Source organism: Zosterops lateralis (genome assembly GCF_965231275.1).
Source record: "Zosterops lateralis genome assembly, chromosome: 17".
Lineage (NCBI taxonomy): Eukaryota > Metazoa > Chordata > Aves > Passeriformes > Zosteropidae > Zosterops > Zosterops lateralis.
Window position 1 is genome coordinate 3,275,825 of NC_139777.1, and position 19,297 is coordinate 3,295,121.

Consider the following 19,297-nt stretch of genomic DNA (forward strand, 5'->3'; position numbering starts at 1 on the left):
ATAATATATATATTTAAATATATAAAATATTTATAAAAAATAAATATCTATATACAGATATATATTTTAAATGTAGATAAAAATATTTATAAGATATATAAATACATATATCTATATAAATATTATATATATTTATATATAAATATAAATATATATATATATATATATATATATATATATTTTTTTTTTTTTTTTTTGGGTAATCCTGGCAGCCCCTGGGGGCATCCCCCGCTCCCCATCCCGGCAGGGCAGGGCCAGGGCCCGCTCGGTCTCCTTTAAGCGCGGCGGGGGCCGGCGCGGGGCGGAGCGGGGCGGTGGCGGCGCAGAGCGGGCGCGGGCTCGGCCGCAGCGAAAGCAGCACCAGCAGAAACAGAGAAACAGCAGCGGCGGGGCCATGGCCGCCGACGTGTTCATGCGGCCGGCGCGGCTGCTCGGGGCGGCGGGGCCGCTGTCCCCCCGCACGGAGCCCGACGAGGACTCCTCGGACACGGACGACGGCGGAGCCTCGCCGGGCGGGGGGCGGCGGTGCGGGCCGCGCCGGGGGCAGCCCCCGGGCCCGCAGATCATCCACTCGGGACACTTCATGGTCTCCTCGCCTCACAGCGAGCACCCGCCTAAGAAAGGTTACGACTTCGACACGGTCAACGAGCAGACCTGCCAGACTTACCAGTTCGGGGCGGCCCGCGGCGGCGGCGGGGCTGGCGGCCGCCTCAGCATCGACGCGTCCCTCACGAAGCTGTTCGAGTGCATGTCCCTGGCCTACAGGTACCGCCGGGCGGCCCGGCTGTGAGCGAGCCCCGGGAGCCGGGGCCGTGTGTGTGAGGGGCGGTGTCGGGCCCAGCGGGGCTCCCCCGAGCCACAGGCGGGGGTTCGGTGCCGCTTTTGTTTCCAGCCCGCTCGGGGATCCTGGCGGCGCTTCCCCGCAGGCCCGAGGCCCGTGGCCGGGGTGAGGGGAGGTGTCGCTGCCGCCCCCGCGCTCGGGGCTCAGGGCTCAGGGCCGGGGGGTCCCGCTGTCGCCGCCGCTGCCGCTGGAAACCCTCAGCATCCCGCGGCCAGCCCGGGAGCCAGTGGAAACCTCTAGCGCTAAACATTAAACCCTTAAAGGGCAAAGCGCCCCGCTCGGTGTGAACCCGGGCCAATTTTCCTTCCTTCTTCCCCTCCTCAAATTTTATACTCAAGCAAGCGGGCTCTGTCGCCGTTTCCTTTGTTCCTGTGGTGGCTGCAGCTGGCAGCGGCACTTCCTGGGTTTATCTGCACCTTTTTGCTCAGGCTTCAATTGTGCTTTTTCATCTCTCCAATAAGGCGGTGTATTCCCATTTATCCCCTTTGTCTGTCATCCAAAATGGAGGCAGAGCTGGGGGAGAGAAGTGTTTTGGAAAGATGTGTAGTCTGTCTGCCCCAGTCTTTTGTTCTGTGTGATATAGCAGAAACCGGATCCAATCTGATGTTCTCTGCCCAGCGTGTTTTGGAAGTTGATTAAAAGGGTTGATGGAAAATCAACCTCTTGGCATATCAACGGAAATATTTATTTTCATCTATAGGAACTAATAGAAAATTAACTTTACCCACTCCAAATTCCTCTATTAAGTATTGCTCAATGAAGAGGAAACGGTCGAACTATCAGTTCTGTGCAGTAGTGAGAAGATATAATGTAAGTAATTCTAAAATCTTGGTAATACTGGCTAAGAACATTATTAGTTATTGGTAAGGGACTGAACCTCAGATAAGGTGTGTGCAACAGTGGACATAACTACTTTGCACTTACAAAAGAAATAAAAATGTAAGCTTTAATTAAAAATTATTCAATCCACCTTTATTGTACAAGGTGGGAGGAACTTGCAGAGGAACTACATGGATTTTGAAGGACAGAACTGGATTGCTCTGCTCCTCGGCCTCTATCACCTTTGTTTTATTTTATGCTTCCACTAGTGTATCCTTGGGATTTTGAGACTGAGGATCACCTCCGGTGCAAAGGAATAATTCTGTTACATTGACTGACACTACTGAACTCTGATGTAGGTGAATAAATTGAGCACTGAATTATTTCAGAAGAAATAATTTTTATCCTGCTTGCTGGTGGTAGCGTGAGGCAAGGTGCAGAAAATATCTTGTTAGAAGCTGCCAAAGAAAAGAACATTCTCAATGCTTAGGGTTTGTTGAGCTGCAGCCCTAAAGCATCCTGCCCAGATCCAGCCTGCTTACTCAGCAGCTTTGGGATACAATTTTTAAATCTGCCAAAAAAAATCAGCTGTAAACCTGCGTCTAAAAAAGATTCAAGTAGTTCTGGAAAGTCTGATTTGAGGTGATGAGCGTGTCTGTGAAAATGGGAAATCTCTTTTTAACAGATGATTGAGTCTGCAGGTTATAGATCTCTCTGTCCACATTTTCCTCAGGTCGGATTTGATTTTGGATGGTTTATGGGGGTGTTTTCATGGCTGTTGCCTCAGTTGTACCTTCCTCATTATTGCCTGGCAGATCCAGCACTGACAAACCACACAGATCCTGTGTTAATGTCTTCCATGCTGCCTTTGCTGGGTAGAAATTCACTCTAGAAAAGAACTGGGGGTGTGGAAATCATCAGTAAAAAGCTATAACACAGAAAGGTGAAGATATGTGGATTTTTGCTTTGCTGGGGGCATGAGCTCCCTGCAGAGCTGGTGGGTGATGCAGCCGTGTTAAACACAAACCCAAGGAAGCTGCTCTAAGGGAGCTCTTTGTGGAATATTTATTTACATGTGACACTCACTGCTGGTCTTTCAGTGTTTAAACTTTTAAAGAGAAGCAGTAAAAAATCGTGTTGTACCCATTAGCTTTGCCGATGGACTAGAAAGCAAAGTTTTTCTAGATTACCTCAGTCATTACTTGGGTCATTACCTCGGGTGGTTTGTTTGGAAGCGACCAAATTTATGCTGGATCACGGACTCAGAGTGTAACCTGGGCTCTTTTAATTGTGCTGTAATTTTTTTTTGAGTTTGGTTTTGTGCTGTTAACGGTCAAACCTTTTATGATTAAAAAAAAAAGTTATTTCTGAACACCAGGGAAGCGATTCCCTCGTGCCTTTTAGCAGTACAAACCATCATGATTCCAGTTTTCATCACAGCTGTTTCAATTGCACAGCTTGAAAAGTCTCATTTCAGATGAACCATTCCAGAGGGGAAAATATGTCTATAGTATACTCCCCTGTACAGTGAGCAGATTAAAACCATTTTTTAAATTAATAAGTAACTTATAAACGCTGAGGTTTTATAACAGGTGTCACGCGGGCTGTACTTTATCTAAATGTCACTTGTTTTTCTGATGAGATTGATTATGGGAACTGTACCACATTGACAGAGGTAAAAGAACCTTGGTTTTCCCTTTTTAGCCCCTTCATCTCAGCTCTTTAAACCAATGTGACCTTGATGTGTAGGTAGGTAGAATTGACCTGTTGCAGGCAGGTCACTTTATACAGGCAAAAAGATCTTTAAAAAATGTTCTCAAAATGAGAAAGACCTTTGGCACTGCTCATTCTAATGAGAAGTTGTGCTTCTGGGTGCATGACCTACAATATGCAGAATTAAGTAAAATGTTACGTCATCTTGATATTTAATACACTAAAGCACTCTAATAACTTTACCATTATCCAAATAATTACATTACCCAAAAATAGCTTCCCAAAGCCGAACTGTATTCAGAAATATTTCAACAACAGCCTATCATGAAGTTTTTTTTCCCCTGAGATTGGGACAGAAGAATTTTTTTCTCTTTGTTTTGGAGACTTGCTGTCTCCAGTGGAAGAATCGTGTTCAGTTCCATGTAGAATGCTGGCTGAACACTTCTGCCTGCATTCTACATGGTGAAAAATTGTGCTTTACAAAAGGGCACTGTAAAACATTTATTGCCCTAACAGTCTGGAATATGGGACATTGGACTTCCCTGTGGAAAGCTCTGCTTTGGGAAGAATGATGCATAGTTTAAGGTTCAAAACCTGAAACAGGAACTTTTCTCAACTGCGTGTGGAGCTCTGAAAAATGGACGTTGGGAAATCACTGACATTGTGGTAGTTTATCTCAAGGGTAGAGAGGTAAATCCTGCTAAAATGACTGATGTAATTATTGCAGGGAGTAGGAAATAGAGTGTATTACTCCTGGAAAAAGGAGATTTAAGACAATTCTTTATTTTCTCTGGGTGTAAAATGGATAAGTGACATTGCAAATTTCAGTTATACTCTGCCAGTGTGTTGAATGCACACCCTGTGAATAAATATGAGGTTGATGAGGCTCTAAGACCACGTAAATAATTAATTTTGTTCCCTTCTTGTGCAGTGCTGGGGAGACAGTCCTGCAGTGAGAGAATGGGCTCCTCTGATGTGTGTGGTTGTGTACATTGTGTAAACAGAGCACAAGCTTTATTTTAGGGATTCTTGATGATACTACTCACACTGGGTGGTGTTATTTTTAAACTATTATATATTATTATGTCAGTCATTGCTTATCTTAGTATAGGGCATGGTAGGGTAGATGAAGATGACTTTGTGGGCTCATTTATTCTTAAGTAGCCTCAGAGTTCTCTCACCTTTTAATAACAGCTTAAGGAACATGCCAGGTGTTGTATTTGAGGTAAGAGTGTTAACCTTGGCACGAGATCCTTGTCCAAAACCCTGTGGATCCTGCCTGCTAAAGCTGCACACAGAGCAGGAGAGTGGGCTCTGGGAACTGGGACAAAAGCTGCCTTGTGAGCAGCTTGCCAGGTCATTTCTAGATTTCATCTCTCCTCTTTAGCAATATGACTCCTTCACTTCGTGTAGATGTAAGCCAAAAATATTCCTTTCCTCAGTGGACTGACATTAGGGGTCAGCTTGTTTCCAGAGCACCTTTGCCACACATTCTTTGTTAGTGCAGAGTTTGGGGAAGTTCTCAGCAGTGCTGATAGCACCTGGAGATTAAAAACTTCCAGAATTCAGTTACATATTTCACATGCTGCCTGTCAAAGCCGCTCTGATAAAAACACCTATGGTGACCTCTGAATTCAGCCAGATTTGAGCAAAGTTGCTGTTACAAATATTTTTTTTAACCACAGTTAAGGGTCCCTTCAAAGCAAGGATGTGAGTATGAATCAGGACATTGGTACTGAGCCTCTTACCCTGCTTATGTCAAATGCTTGATATAGTCACAAGCTTTTAAGCTCTGTGTAAGATGCACTTGGAAATTCCACCTTGACAACCTTGAACCTCAGGATGGTTTGCAGGAAGGTTGCTGAGCTGTTCTTGTCTCAGAGACATATTTCATTGCCAAAGTAAGCATTTAGTGGTGGTGGTGTGAGAAGGCCTTGCTGTAGATTAAGGTTTTGGTGTCCTCAGGGCTACAAATGACTACAAATAACTACAGGAAGAACAGACAAATTCTGTGGACAGAGGTTTAGATACAGGGACAATTTTTTGGTTTGTTTTGCTCCTGGCTATTTTGGTGTCTGCAGACTGGTTTCTATGGACCTGGTTGGGCAGGGTGTTACTACAGAGGTGTTGGGCACAGTAGTCACCTTTTTCATTAAAAAACCACATTGTTATCATCTCTTGATCTACCATTTAATCAACATGTTTTGTTGTAGTTCTCATCTTGTGTTTTTACTCAGTAAACAGATGTTATTTTCTGGCTTAAATGCAACACGGATTTCGTAATCGTCATTTTTGATGGATATGCTGAAATAGGGAAGAGGGAGCTAGTTTGTCCTTAGACTGTCAGTTCTCAGGAACTTTCGCATGATCTGAAAGAAATTGGCTGAACTTTGAGATTTGGCATGATTTTTAGTGAAGATTTTGTGCTGCATGATTATGATGTGCTTTGAATGGCAACAGAAATTAATACATTGATTTCCAGTTCTCTCCCCACCCCCCTTACCCGTTTTTATTTCTTTCTGCTGAGTGGATAGAGGAATTAAAGCCAAGAAACCCAAAATTCAGGTCTTGGCTTTACTCATGTTTTTCCACACACCCCTTTAGTAGGTCACTGAACCATTCTTGTTTGTCACTTTCCCATGTGGGGGAAAATTTTCCATTCTTTTGGAAAGCAGAGTTGATATTCAGTCACTTGAGCAGCTGCTTATCTGACTGTGTGTCCTTAAGCTATGATTAGTCTTAATCAAACAAAAGGGTATCTAGTGATGCTGCAAGCTGGGAAGTGGTGGGGAGGAATAAAGGGAGCTTTGTAGGCATTTTGAGCTGAAGGCTGGGCATTTCTGGGATGTCAGAGGCATTTTGACAGGCTTGAAGGAGAGAGTGAACTCTTGAAGTTGTTAGGGGTGGGTGGAATTTTCCCCCTAATAACAGCACTCAGAGATCTGTTGTAAAGCAGGAAGAGTTGAAAGGGCAAGGAATGAGGCTGGAAGCTCACTGAGATGTGGAGTGAAATTAAGATGATCTTTGAGGAATGCATTGAGTGAATTGGAAAGGCCAAGATAAAGCCACACAAAGAGCTGGATGGCGTTGACAGAGGCCACAGGGATGGGAACAGGAAAGAAAAAATGAGATACTGCAAAGTTCAAGTCAAACAAAGGATGTCTGAGCTGAGTGAGTGGGTTTGAGCCTGGGTTACAAACTCACTGAACCCGTGTGAATGAGGAGCAGGGGTGGATGGAATGACAGCAAGGAAAGGGAAGTCTCTAATCGTGGTGGGGGCTGTGGAGAAGAAAAGAGGCTGGAGTTGTACTTAGATGAGATTTGAATAAAAGGACAGAGGTAAATGATCATGAGCTGGGGAGAAGAGAGGCTGTTGGTGTAATGCTGTTCAGGGCAGGAGAAGTAAAAATGAAAGGGAACAATATAATATATGGAAAGTAAAGGTAGATGATGGAAGGTGTGGCTGGCCTTGGAAAAGTCCAGTGTTTATTCCCCATGCTTTGATCTGTGATGGGAAAGTTAGATAGCAAGGACTTGATGAGGGTGTGCCTGATAAAGGAGAGAATGAACTGGATGGACCCAGATATGGAAGTCGTGAACGATCGAGCAGGGAGATGGGGGCAGGAGATCTGGAATTCCTGGTTTGGCTCTTCCTGTGCTGCCCTGCTGCCTTTTGCTGTTGGAGAGAAAGGGTTCTCTTTTTAAAACAGAGCAACAACAACAAAAAACCTTATCAGTTGAGAAACCTGGACCAGTTTGAGTTTAATCTGGTGTTTTATTTTTAATTAACAGACTACAGGCTATATGCTTGCAACTTCCTTTCTTTGTATGCAGAAATTAATTGCATTTACAGTTTCCCTCATCTGTCCTTTGATATCTTAATATCAGTGGCACAAACAGTTCTTTAAAGACAAAGCTTCTAAGCTACTTCTGAGGAAAAAGACAAGCTTTCTAAACTCTTTGATGGCTATAGAAATATTTTACAGTTTTTATACAATTTTCCTTTCGCTCTGGAAAGGAAACCTTTAACATGTCCATAAAACAATTATGAAGATGATTAGGAAAAGTACTTGTTTCAGTTGCCTCCAAAGAAAATAGAGTTGCTTCTTTGTGTTTCAGACAGTGATGGAAAAACCTGAATCTGATTGTTTTTAGTGCAAGCTAGAGTTACACTATTGTCACAGTTTCTGAAGCAGGAAGGCTTGAAGAATAGGGTTAGGAAAAGCAAGGTTCTTCAGAAATTGCTTCTAATAGTTTTAGTACCAGAACAAAAATTCTGAACAGGGTCTTTTCAAATAATTTTTGTTTGTTTCCTGAAATGGGAGTTGGAAGGTCATTTTGGGTTGTTTTTGAACATAAAACACACTGACTTGGTGTCACTCCTGATATAATTAATGTAGCCATGCCTTGGTAAGCAAAGCAGCCATTGCCATTGGAAATGTTCCAGTGTGCATTTGCCACAGCTTATTGACTTTGTGACACATAGGCACAAAACTCTTCACTAACCCTTGGTTTCTTGGCTGTTGATCTTAGATAAATCAGTTGCTGCTTTTTCCTCCCTTTCTCTGGTCTGAAATCACCAAAACAATCTCAGCACTTCAGAGCCCCAGATGTGTGTGCTGCCCTTTTAGAAAGGGGGAAACAAAGGCATGAAGTTTGGAAGCGAGCTGACAGAGGAGTCTAAAAGGAAGACCTATCAAAGATGACACTTCAACTACAGACTTAATAAAGGAAAAAGGAAAAATGGAAGAAAGATTTAGGAGAGGATGATGAGGAAGATGTATAGCTTACTGACACGTTCCCTTAGAAAAGCTACTGAACTGATGAGGAACCTTACAGATGAAAATTGCAGGGTAATAAAACCAGGTTGATATTTGAAGGGCAATCCTGATGTTTCTGGAAGGCAGTGGCCTTGGCCTTTCACTGGAAGCACCTGCTCCCTGCCCTGACTGTGGTTCTGAGAGGCATCATTGCTCTCATCATGCAGTCCCCAGAAAAACCTTTAATATCTGAAGCATCACTCTGGATTCCTGAGTGTGCTGCTGACAGTGGCCTTCGGGTCAATCTGGAGAACCCTTTTGTTCTGTTGGGCTTGGAAATCTAAATGGTGTGAGCTTGTCTGAGCTGTCAAATAGTTAATAGCCATTGGAGGCATGACCCCTTTTCTCAAGAGAGATTTGTTCAGGAGCTGATGAATGTGCCACTCCAGGCAGCAGGAGGACCCTCCCTGCTTGGGAACTCTTTACTCTGCAAGAACAAATGGAGGACTCCTTGTCTGTTTTCCTGCAGTTGCTGGACTCTGCCTCCCTGTGTTAAATCTGCTGTTGGATTGAGCAGAAGTTTGCTTGAACTCAGTGGGGATAATGTTTTATCTTCCTGCCATTCCCATATATGTGACAATCTCTTATCAGTCTCCTCCAGCCTTAATGCCTCTGAGGAGGAGGAGGTGGTGAGGAGAGCCTGAGTGACACCTTGGCCCTTCTGTGTGGTGTGAATGGCTGCAGGGGAATTGCCTGTTCCCTCTCTCTTAAGCAGATTTCACTTTGTGCCTTTAAGGTGTGGAAACTCTTGAGTGCTGCTTAAGAACAAGCTCAGCAGCAGTTACCTTTGTGAAAGATCAGTATTTTTAGTTTGCTGTCCAGCCATGACATCAGTGGATAGAAAATGGGACTGGAAAGGACCATAGGAAGCCATCTGGGCCCAGGGAAAAGATTGCTTCCCTTGGTTGGTTATCCAGACCAGGGCCACTTGCAATGTGTGTGAAGGTACAAAGCCCACAGTGTTAGGAATGGTTCTCAGGGCTGTTTTGTCACCTTTGGGACCTTAAGAGAAAAGGTGACATGCCAGATGGAAAGGGCTTGCAGGGCACTGCTTGGATTATCATGTAGCAGGGTATTAGTGGAAGAATCTGATTCACTTCAATTAGTGATATGTCAGTGTGTTTTGGCCAGAATACTCCTGACCTACAGATAACCCTTTGCCGTGACGTGGTTGGGGATGTACCGTGATGTGAGGAAAGGGTTCAGCTGTTTAAGTAGCTAAACATTGCTGCTTAATGAATGGATCACTTTTCCTGAAAAGCACAGAAAAATTTTAATGAGTTGTTAAATTTTAATGATTTGTTAGAGAGCTTTTTATCCTTGGTTTTGTGTTTGCAGCACATTATCTACAACAGTAATATGCAGTTGGGAGACCTTTTTGTCTCTGCTTCTGGTTTAGCTGATGGTGTAATGCAGCTAAGCAGTGGATACAGCCCTTTTTGCTATATTTAATGCCTTTTCTTACTGTATCTGTTATGTGTTGTAATGTCCTCCTACATACAGAGATAAATGCTTTTTTTTTTTTATTATAGTGGGAGATTCCTGGATTTCTGGGGGTGTCTTTATTGCTCATTTATATTACACCAGAGCAAGCAGAGAACTTCTGTATGGGTAGAGTACATAGGAGGTGTTTGCGCTTCTGTTTCATTACAGATTAACAATATTTCCCTATGCATTCTCCCAGTGATTTGGGGAACACAGAGCAGAATTTTTGGGGGACAGTTCAGAGCAGAAATAAGAGAGTTGAGGCTGCTTTCAGCTGAAGGAGGAAGGAAAAAGAGTTGAGAGATTAGACCATGAAAATTTATCCTTACTCCAGCAGAGGAGTCTGATGCTTGTTACAGTTTTGTTCCTGTGTGAGCTTGAAAGGACTTCTTCCATTCTTAGATAAAGGGTGGTCTTGTCTTTGCTGGTTTTGGGTGGGGCTTACTTGTCCTAGGGCTGGCTTGTGAATGAAGAACAAGAACTGAAGAGTGGAGCCTTAAGGGTGACTGAGGGGGTAAGGAGAGGATCCAGATAACCTTGCTCTTGTGTAATAGGTTTCCCCTTCTTGAGAAAGAGGATTGCTGGTACTTGTTTTGGAAGTGAGATAGCAGCAGCATTGTTTATGGTTGGGTTTTGCAAATCTGGGGGGAAGGTGGCAGCTTGCAAGTGTGACCTGGCCCAAACCCTTTTTGTGGGATGTTTGCCCCTCCCAGCACTGCATCTGCCCTGGTATTCTGAGAGAGTCCTGCTGATGGGGGTCCTCAGAGGTGTCTGTGCTGAGAGTTTGTGTGAACCCCAGAGCCTTTGGTGTCATTATTGTCCCTGTGGTGAGTGCAGGACCTTGGTCCTGTGTCCTGCCAGGCAGAGGGAGTGAAGGAACAAAGGGGTGCAAGTGTTTTGTTCTGAGAAGTTTGTGTTGCCTGGAACAGATCTGCAGAAGCACAAGAAAGCAGCATGAGGCCTTTCCACTGATCCAGTGGAGGCTGTTAGTCCTCAGAGATCAGCAGGGTTGTTCTTTATGAGAAACGTGTCTGCATTACAAGATTCAAGCAAACTTTGCAGAGGCACGAAGGAGGCTTTGCTTCTGGAATCTGTCAAGTCCATTGTTTTCAGAGTTCTGCAGCATGGGATGTTTACTCGAAATCCTGGCCTCCTTTCCCTCTGCTGCTTTGTTTACTCTCCCTTCCCTCAAGGTCCCATAGTAACGGGTGCTCTGCCTGCAGCAGTTCAAGGACACAGAGCTGAGGTGACCTTGGCCAGCGTGGCTGGGGACCTCTGCCCAGGCTGCAGTGACTTCTGTACCCACCAGCCAAACCCTTCCCCAGCCATGTGAGCTTGTTGTCCCAAACACTTCTGGTCCACGTTGCCCCATCTGTGGCAGGGACTTGGTTGCCTTGGCACCAAAATTCTGATGTAGGGCAAGGGTTAGACTCACTCCAGCCAGCCAGGGTGATGATACAGAGCCCAGGCCTCTGTGGTAGTGCTGGTGTATCTTTGGAGCAGCTGGAATGTGGGGTTTCACAATAGACCTAAAAATAACTCAGGCCCACAGCATTTAGTTACCGTATGTTGATGTGAGTGTGAGCCATCACAGGCTCTTCTGCTCAGTTCTTCATTGCTGCATCCTACATCCAGGATTTTAGGCTGCTCTTAGATCTAGTTTGTCCTCACTATCCACACCATTCACAAAGAGACAGAGACCAAATGGAGCAAGAACTGTGGAAGAGCTTCTCATGTCTTTGTAATTATTCTTTGAAGTCCATGACTGCTTTTGATCATCTTTTTATCATGCAGACTTTTGCATTTGGTGCTGTGGTGTGATACTTGATTTAGCCTGTGTTAGTTGTTGAAAGCCATTACTTTGGGGGCAGAAGTGACCAAGGTAAAAAAAGGAAAGGCATGCACATAAAAATGAAAACTTTAAAAAGGTAAAAAGGAAATACTTGAGCTTTTGGGTCTGGCAGCTGTTAGAGAAGAAGTGCCAAACAGGAAGAGGGTAGTGGAAGATCTTGTTGCATTCCTGATCTGCCAGTCATTGGATATGGATATTATCTGCTGCCACATTTCCCAGAGCAAAGAATGATATCATTTGTTTTTTTCTTTAATGGTTACTCTCTGCTCATCCTCACGAATTTCTGTATGTTTACATAGAAGCTGCAGTCTGAGTAAGCTTAGCCATGGCTAGTCGAGCTCTGTTAATAATATTTACAGTGACAACTGTGCATCAGGAGAACTCCCAGTATTTGAGTGAGAGACAACACAGCGAAGTCCTGATCCTGCTAAGCTGTGTAGTGGATTCAGGAACGGCTGTGAAATGTGTTTGTCTGTTAGCAGCACACAGAGGTCTGGATGTTACAGATCCAGACAAAGGTCTGGATGTTACAGATCATGCTTCTCGTGTTAGCTCGTCCTGTACGCTCTCCAAGGAACGTATCACCATTTCCCTGTATAAACTCCTGCCTGTTGGTATCTGCACAGCTTAGTCCAGCTTTCTGTTTGCTTGGTAAACATCTGTCCTTGACAGGATGGAGGTTGAGGGAACTTGGATTGAAAATGTGCTGGTGGTGTGCCAGATGTGGGAAAGCATGAAGGAATGAAAGGGAATCAACTAGTTGCTTTTGCTCTTTAAAACACAGCCTTTGAGAAAGAAAATTGAATGCAGGGGTTGTAAAGGAGGTTTACCACCTGGAAACATACAGAAATTACTTTTCTGGATTAGAGGATATAAAACTTTTAGAAAGGAAGGACTAAGTCAAGGGATTTGGATATGGTTGTGAAATATTTAGATCTGTTACAGAGCCTGAGAAGTTCTTTAGTGTTGTCAGCTTATTTCAAATGAACCTAGAGTTGGGATGGGAGAGCTGACTTGATCAGGAGTACAAATATCCTCAAGGAGGAAACTGCACTCACATCAGGTAATTATTAGCAACTCTGTTTGACACCTAAACCAGAAATTGTGAAATAATTGCTTTGGGAAACCAAAACAAACTGTCCAAAAGCGGGGGCATCCAAGTTGTTGAGAAGTCACCATAGTGGCTGTTCTCTACTACAAAAGTCATTATCCCTCCCTTTTCAAAGCAGAGTCCTGCCAAATCAATACACATACTCAGCTGGGAGAGGGAATGTGTCTATAAACAGCAAAAAGAGAAACTATGCAGTTCTTCAGTTCACTTTTAGGGAGTGAGTTAATACACTTGCTAATATCATTTTCCTTTAGAGCTGAGAGGGGCTGTTTGTTGGGAGCACCATAGGGACAAGCTCGTCCTGCTGTGACCCTTCCCCAAGCACCTGCTCACCCCTGCTGGGACCGAGCACGGGGAAGGCTGGATCTGTGGCACCCTGTGTGGGTGTTCCTGCAGCTCCTGCCAAAGCAGGTGCCAAATGCTGGAGTGAGCTACACGGTGTTTCAGTATCAGCTGGGAAAAAAAAATTCCGGGCAGCGTTTGGTCTCTGGAAGCTGCAGATCGGGCCAGGGTGTGAGGCAGTGGCTGCTCTCTGGAAGTGCTGGGGATTCCACAGTCTTGTGAAAGCACAGAGCCAGTATGTTTGTGACTGCAGTGACACTGTGGTCTGAGTCATTCCTCCTGTCAGGAAGGGTAATCTGCAGTCAAACTGCACTGGAACCAGAGGCATTCCTAAGTCCTGGTCTGTCTCTTGTGCTCTGTGAAATTGTTAACCCTTAATGGAAACCATGGGATTAGATAGCACTTACTTATTTATCAAATCAGCAAATCTGAAGAGCAGAGCCTAGCTCTGCCAGTAGATGCATAGAATTCTGCAATAAAAGCTAATTCATTACTGTTTCTAATAAAATTTTGATCTGTGAAGGCTGTTGTTTAGGAACTCAGCGTGGATCCCATCTGTTTTTAGTATCCAGTTGTACAAGCAGAACCCTCAAATCTCCAGTAAAAATCTTAGCAGAGCTTAAGGAGACTAAAACTTTTATTAGCAGTTTTTATTAGCACATTAGTAGGCTTGGTGTCTAAGCTTGGCATGTGGTGATTACAGGCTGGGTGCTTGTAGCAGGCTTTTGTAAATAGGGAGACAGATCTAGGAAATTTTGTGAGGTTGCTGCTCTCCATAGCAATAAACATGCAGAAAGTGTTATTTACCTTTCACATGAGCTTTCCCAAGGGGCTGAGGACAGGACTCTACAGAATGAAGGTCGGGAGTGGGTTTTTTGTGATTTTGGCACTTAGGAAAAACACAGTTTAAAGAAAAGATCTGAGTGAGGGTCATTTAGTGACTTGGTTGTTTTGCTTGTAGTAAGATTTGTGAAAGTGCTCATGCTGTCACATGTTTTACTGGTGAAGTCACCACTTGCTTTGGGACATAAACCGTCTCAGTCCATTTGAAAGTCAGTCCAGCCATGTCTTTTAACTGGTGCACAGGTGTATGGCAGGAGAATTTCAAAACTATTTTGCTACTTGATATTTAATCATGGTGGCTACTGGGAGCAAAGGAATGACTTCATAAGGATATCATGCAATAAAATCAGGTCTTTCTCTGACACTGCTAATAGTGAGGTTAAATATTGCTTTATGAAGTTAACTTCTCTGAAACATTCATCAGTGCCCTGTGCTGGGCACAGTTACCATAACCACCATCACTGTAAAGGAACAGATCCAACAATTCAGCAGGACTGCAGCCACCAAGGACAGGGTTGATCTCTCCATCTGTGTGTGGGAACCTGGCACTGCCCTTGGCCTGTCCAGTCCTAGACAGGCAACAGGAGCCGTCTGGGAGAAGTGTGGTGAGGATTATGTGGCATGAGCATTATTAGCTGCTTCCCTGCCAGCCCTGTGTCCCAGTTAATTAAGGAAGGGTCACTCTCACAGCCTTCCTCCATTGCAGCTCCAGTTTAAATGGTGACCTGGAGGTGGACGTTTGTTTTCCTCTCTGTGTTTCCTAAATGTTCAGCCTTCCCCAAAGTCTGTGATCTTGAATGAGTAGATCACGGGGAGTTCTACTGAGAATTTGAGATGTGGCTGCCCCCATGGCACAGGGCAGTGGGGTGTTCACCATGAATTGAAGAGCTGGTCTTGGTGAAGCATTGTCAGAGCACTTGTTTGCACACAGATCCAAGAAAGGTCGAAGTGGAGACTTCTCCCCCCACACACATTCCAGGCTGTTTTTTGTGAATTCTGGAAGGAGTCTTCTCCCTACATCGTCTTTCTATGGGATTTTGACTGATCTTTGAGTAGTTTCAGTAGTAGCACAATAGTGCCTTTACCCCTCTTCTGTCTCTTGTGTAGTTTCTGGTTCAGCTTTTATGTAAACTTTGAATAAACTGTGTGTGCTATTGCAGTCTTGGGTCTGTAATAACTGAATTTGGGAATCAGCCTGGTGTTTTTCAAGCTGCAGGGAGCTGGCTGCAGACAGCTGGGATGAAAGCTTTGTGTCACAAGGGGAGAGCTGGGGGAGCATCTCTGCTTTTGCAAACCCATAAGGCGCTTTCAGAATAAGATCCCTCAAGTCTTGCAGTATATTTATAGGCTTGTAATGTTGTTCGGAGAATGTTACTGTATCCTCTGCGGCAGAAGTGCTGGTTTCGGGTTTCTCAAGCATGGTAAACAGCTCTGGGCTCCGGTGGTATGTGTGCTGCTCAGAGAGCCGGGCTGATCTGCCATGCTGATAGCGTTTGGGTTTTTCAGAAGCTCCGTGTGTGAAAAATCTTTTAAGTCCCAGAGCATCACATCTTGATCAGTTCATTAATCTCGGCTGGGACCTTAATGTTCAAAAAGACACATTTACAGTTCTCCATGCAGGGTCCCTCACCAACAGCCATCCTTTCAAATGAAAATGGAGGTGTACTGCAAAACCCTATCAGTTCCTGATCATCTGTATTGGGAAACAGCTCTTTGTAGTGAATATTGTGAGTCTGAGAAGGTTGATGAAAAGCCAGTGGCAGAAATCAAGCCTTAGGAAGAAGTGGAAAATTTCAAGACACTGAAGTAAGTAGGATCACTTCTCTTTATATTGAAGCAGCTCTAAAAATGACACTTCTTTCCACCATGCACGAGAGCATAGGAAGCACTTCAAAAAGAAGGAAAACAAAATGCATTGAAAAAAGAAGGAAAACCAAATGTACTTATCTGGTGTGAAAAATGTAAATCTAATCCTTGCTAAAGCTTTCCCTTGCTGGTAGCATTTCTAGTGTGGGGTGTGTGGCCGAGATATCCTTGGCTGGTGTTCTGTCCTTGCTTTGCCACTGACACACTTTGTGCCCAGGGGCAGCTGCTCTCCATCGTGGCATTTCAGTTTTGGGCAATGAAAGGGGTGGGATTTGCCTCTGAGCCTGGATCTCAGAGCACTGTTTCTTCTTCCATGATGGGGTTTCTGGTAGTTCTTTAAGGTCCTGATTTTTTGACAGTGGAAGTGTGTGGCATTTTATAAAGTGTTAATATTTATAAAGTTACAAAGTATGTGGCTTTTGTAAAGGGGCAAAGTTAAGGAGAGCAGGGATCAGGGAGAGGTTTTTGGAGGGTCAGCAGTGACAGATGTGATGGTAAGGCACATTTTCTCAGCCTTTTGACTGACATATTAATGACAGCACTTATGAAGCTTTTTCTTATGTTGTTCCAGTTCTGTACTAAAATGAGCCACTGCTGGTCAACTGTCTGAAAAGCAGGAACATTTCTAGAAATATCCTTTGATTTCTGACTGGAAATGAGAAACTGTCCAAATATTCTGAGTCTTTAAATAGCCACTGGCTGAAGGACATTATAACCTTCAAGTCTCCTTGATATTTGTACCGTTCTTTATGTTTGCCCAGTGCTATTTTCACTCTTTCATGACCTGCATGAAACCTGCATCTGGTGGAGGCATTTCTCAGTGGTCCTTCCCAGCTGCCTGCAGCCTCCCCCTGCACACAGCTGGCCCTGGCCACGTTGTGTTTGACTAAAACTGCAGCAAGCAACTCCTTTCCCTGGTTGACACAGTGCTGGTGGTATGAAAAACTGTCAAGGTAGGTGTGATAATGCTCCCAAAATTTGAGTTTTTCAGCTGTCATTGAGGAGGCTGTCTTGACACAACACCTGCCTGGTCATTCCCAAGTCCAGCATAGACCAGGGTTGTCAGAGCAAGAGCCCAGGCACTGTAAACTTTCATTTATGCAAATTACATTAGCATAACTTTCAAGCTTAAAATAGCGTTGAATTTATAATATGAATAAATAGTTTCTTGTGGATTTGTTGGGGCAGGAGTATTTGCTTCAGGCATACAGCTGACCTTTCACTTTCCTGTTCCATTTCAGGAGGTGCATACCTGAGCCTGCCTGTGTGAAATCAGTTGAGATAACATGTTTCCTGGCAGCTGTTGGAATTCTAGTTTGCCAGTGGCTAAACTTGATCTTTGTTTTTGTTTTTCTAACAGTTGTTAATAGGTAATGCTCATGAGAGAGGAAAAATATTTGTCTGGTCCAGTATCTCTGTCTTAAGAGGAAAGTATTATTTTTAAAAGGTGATGAATCAAACAGTGAGGAGACGTTTTGGTTGTTTTAAAGTGTTTGATTCAACTTCAGCACAAAGCTCCCTGCTGTCCTTCGTGGTCTGTGGGCAGCAGAACATCCCTCACAACCCTGAGGCTGCTACTGTGGGAGGATTTCAGGGAAGGAGGATGAACCAGGTAACAAAGCAAATGACCTGCCCTAAATCTGCCTTTTTAAATGAGCTCTGTCTGGGATTAGTATCCTTGGGCTGCAGCTGGGATTAACTTTGTAGGTAGGAATTGTAAGATGCTAAAACGTCTCCTCGCCAGTCCTACACACATTCACTCCATGTAGAAATGTTTTGGTTTCTCTTGCCTTTTGCTCCAACACACAATGCTTATAATCTGATTCTCTGAATGAACCTTTGTTTGGGGAAATACTGTTAGTTTTGGCTCTTGGAGAGCTGAGCTGACAGGACCAACTCCCCAACAAAACAGATTGGAGATTAAAAAACAAACTAAAACCACGCCTTCAAAAAAAAAAAAAAAAAAAAAAAAAGCTGGGGAGAAGCCAGAAAGTTCCTTTTCTGTGTTGCTGAAAAAGCTAATCTATTTAGCTACTGTAATATCAAGTCTGATTTTTGTCCTATTACTTAAATTAAGAGCCTCACTGCCATTACCTGTAATAAAAGTAAAATTCTTACCCTACCTCAAAAAATTGCATAATCGTGTACAGGAAGGAACTGGGGGGAGAGAGGAAGTGGGTTTTGAGGCTGGAGCTAATAAGGCAAAAAGGAGTTGTTTTAGCACAAGGGCAGGGGGAATCCATTACCTAAACTGGAAAACACAGGACATTTCTGTAGCTTGTTCCTATAAACTGAATTGACAAAATTCAGATTTGAAAACAAAATAATTTGTTTACAAGCATAGCACTTCAGACTCCAGTGATCTGTAGGGGAAGTGATTCCTGCAGACGTGCAGTAGCTGCTTTCCAGCCTATCTGCTGGGCCTGCTGGGAATACATATTTGGGCAGCAGGACAGGCCTGTGGAATCTAAACCTCAGCACTTGGAGGTTTGTGTTTAAATTCCATGTACCGTAGATCTTGGCCAGGTGCTCTCTGAGTGCAAGAGAAAAAACAACACCTCCTGGGCTAGGGAGCGAAATGTAGCCAGAGATTTTCCTTGCCCTTGCTAATCAAAACAAGTGAAAAATGAGAGAGTGGAAATTAGGGGTTTATGTGCAAAGCACAGTGGTACATCCAAAAAATCCATGTCTTACTTCTACTGTGTCACTCACACACTTTGCAGCCACGGGCGTGTAATTCACTCTGTCCTTACTTTAAGCAGGAGATCCTCCATTCCATCTTCAGATGATATTTAAAAAACTTCTTATTGAGTGCAGCATTTAGTTCACTGCAATCCCAAGATCACTTCCCAGCTGAAATTCCTGCTCGGCAACTTTTATACGTCATGGTGTGGAGGATAAACTTAAATTTTTCTGAATGGGAAAAGGGGATTTTTCAGGCTGATGTTTACAGCAAAGTCTTCCCTATTGCCTTTTATTGGAAAAGGATTTAAAAATAAGGCTGTGATACTGTTGTGAGCATTTCTGAGGGAGATAAAAAAAGGGGAACTGCAAGTTGAATCAGAAACAGCTGAATAAAGCATTTGAACTGTGTAAAACTCATAACCTCTACCATGCTATACCATATAGTTTCCATTTAATCAACATGTATTCAAACCACCTGTTAAGTGGAGGATATACAGAATTTATTTTAATATTTTAAAGTCTGCTTCTTTACCCCTTCAGTGCTCTTTGTAGAAACCAATTTCCTAAAATGCTGTACTTTCTTAATGCTAATAAGTAATGGAAAACCCCTAAATTTCTCCTGAGTTTGCACACAGATAAATATCCCTTTCTGCCCAAATCCAGAGGGTGCTTGTGTCATGTGTGGTTTTATGCTGACTGAAGTCCATCTTAAAATCCTCTGGTTAAGGGAGGAGAACAGGGGATTCTTCTGTTGTGAGTCATCTCATCTCATCCTGCCTCTACAGATGTCGGAAGGAGTTTCTCATTGAGTTGATTAATTGAATGTTGATTCAGTGCTAGGGAGAGCTACTGGCTTAACTTTTGCAGCAGTGAATGGCATCCCATGTCTGTCTGTTAAGAAAGAGGGTCACCCCTCTGCT

General features: G+C 43.7%; 1 protein-coding gene across 2 annotated transcripts in view; it reads left to right on the forward strand.

Moving 5' to 3' along the window:
- Nucleotides 1-224: 224 nt before the first annotated feature.
- Nucleotides 225-19,297, forward strand: part of MLXIP (MLX interacting protein) — a 44,727-nt gene continuing 25,654 nt past the window's right edge. Inside the window, exon 1 of one of the 2 annotated variants that reach the window (XM_083873849.1) lies at nt 225-765. In XM_083873849.1, the coding sequence (XP_083729975.1) occupies nt 395-765 (371 nt within the window). In that variant the 5' untranslated portion in view covers nt 225-394. Of the gene's footprint in view, nt 766-15,450; nt 15,633-19,297 lie in introns of those variants that run through there. The other variant, XM_083873850.1, reaches the window with a different exon arrangement.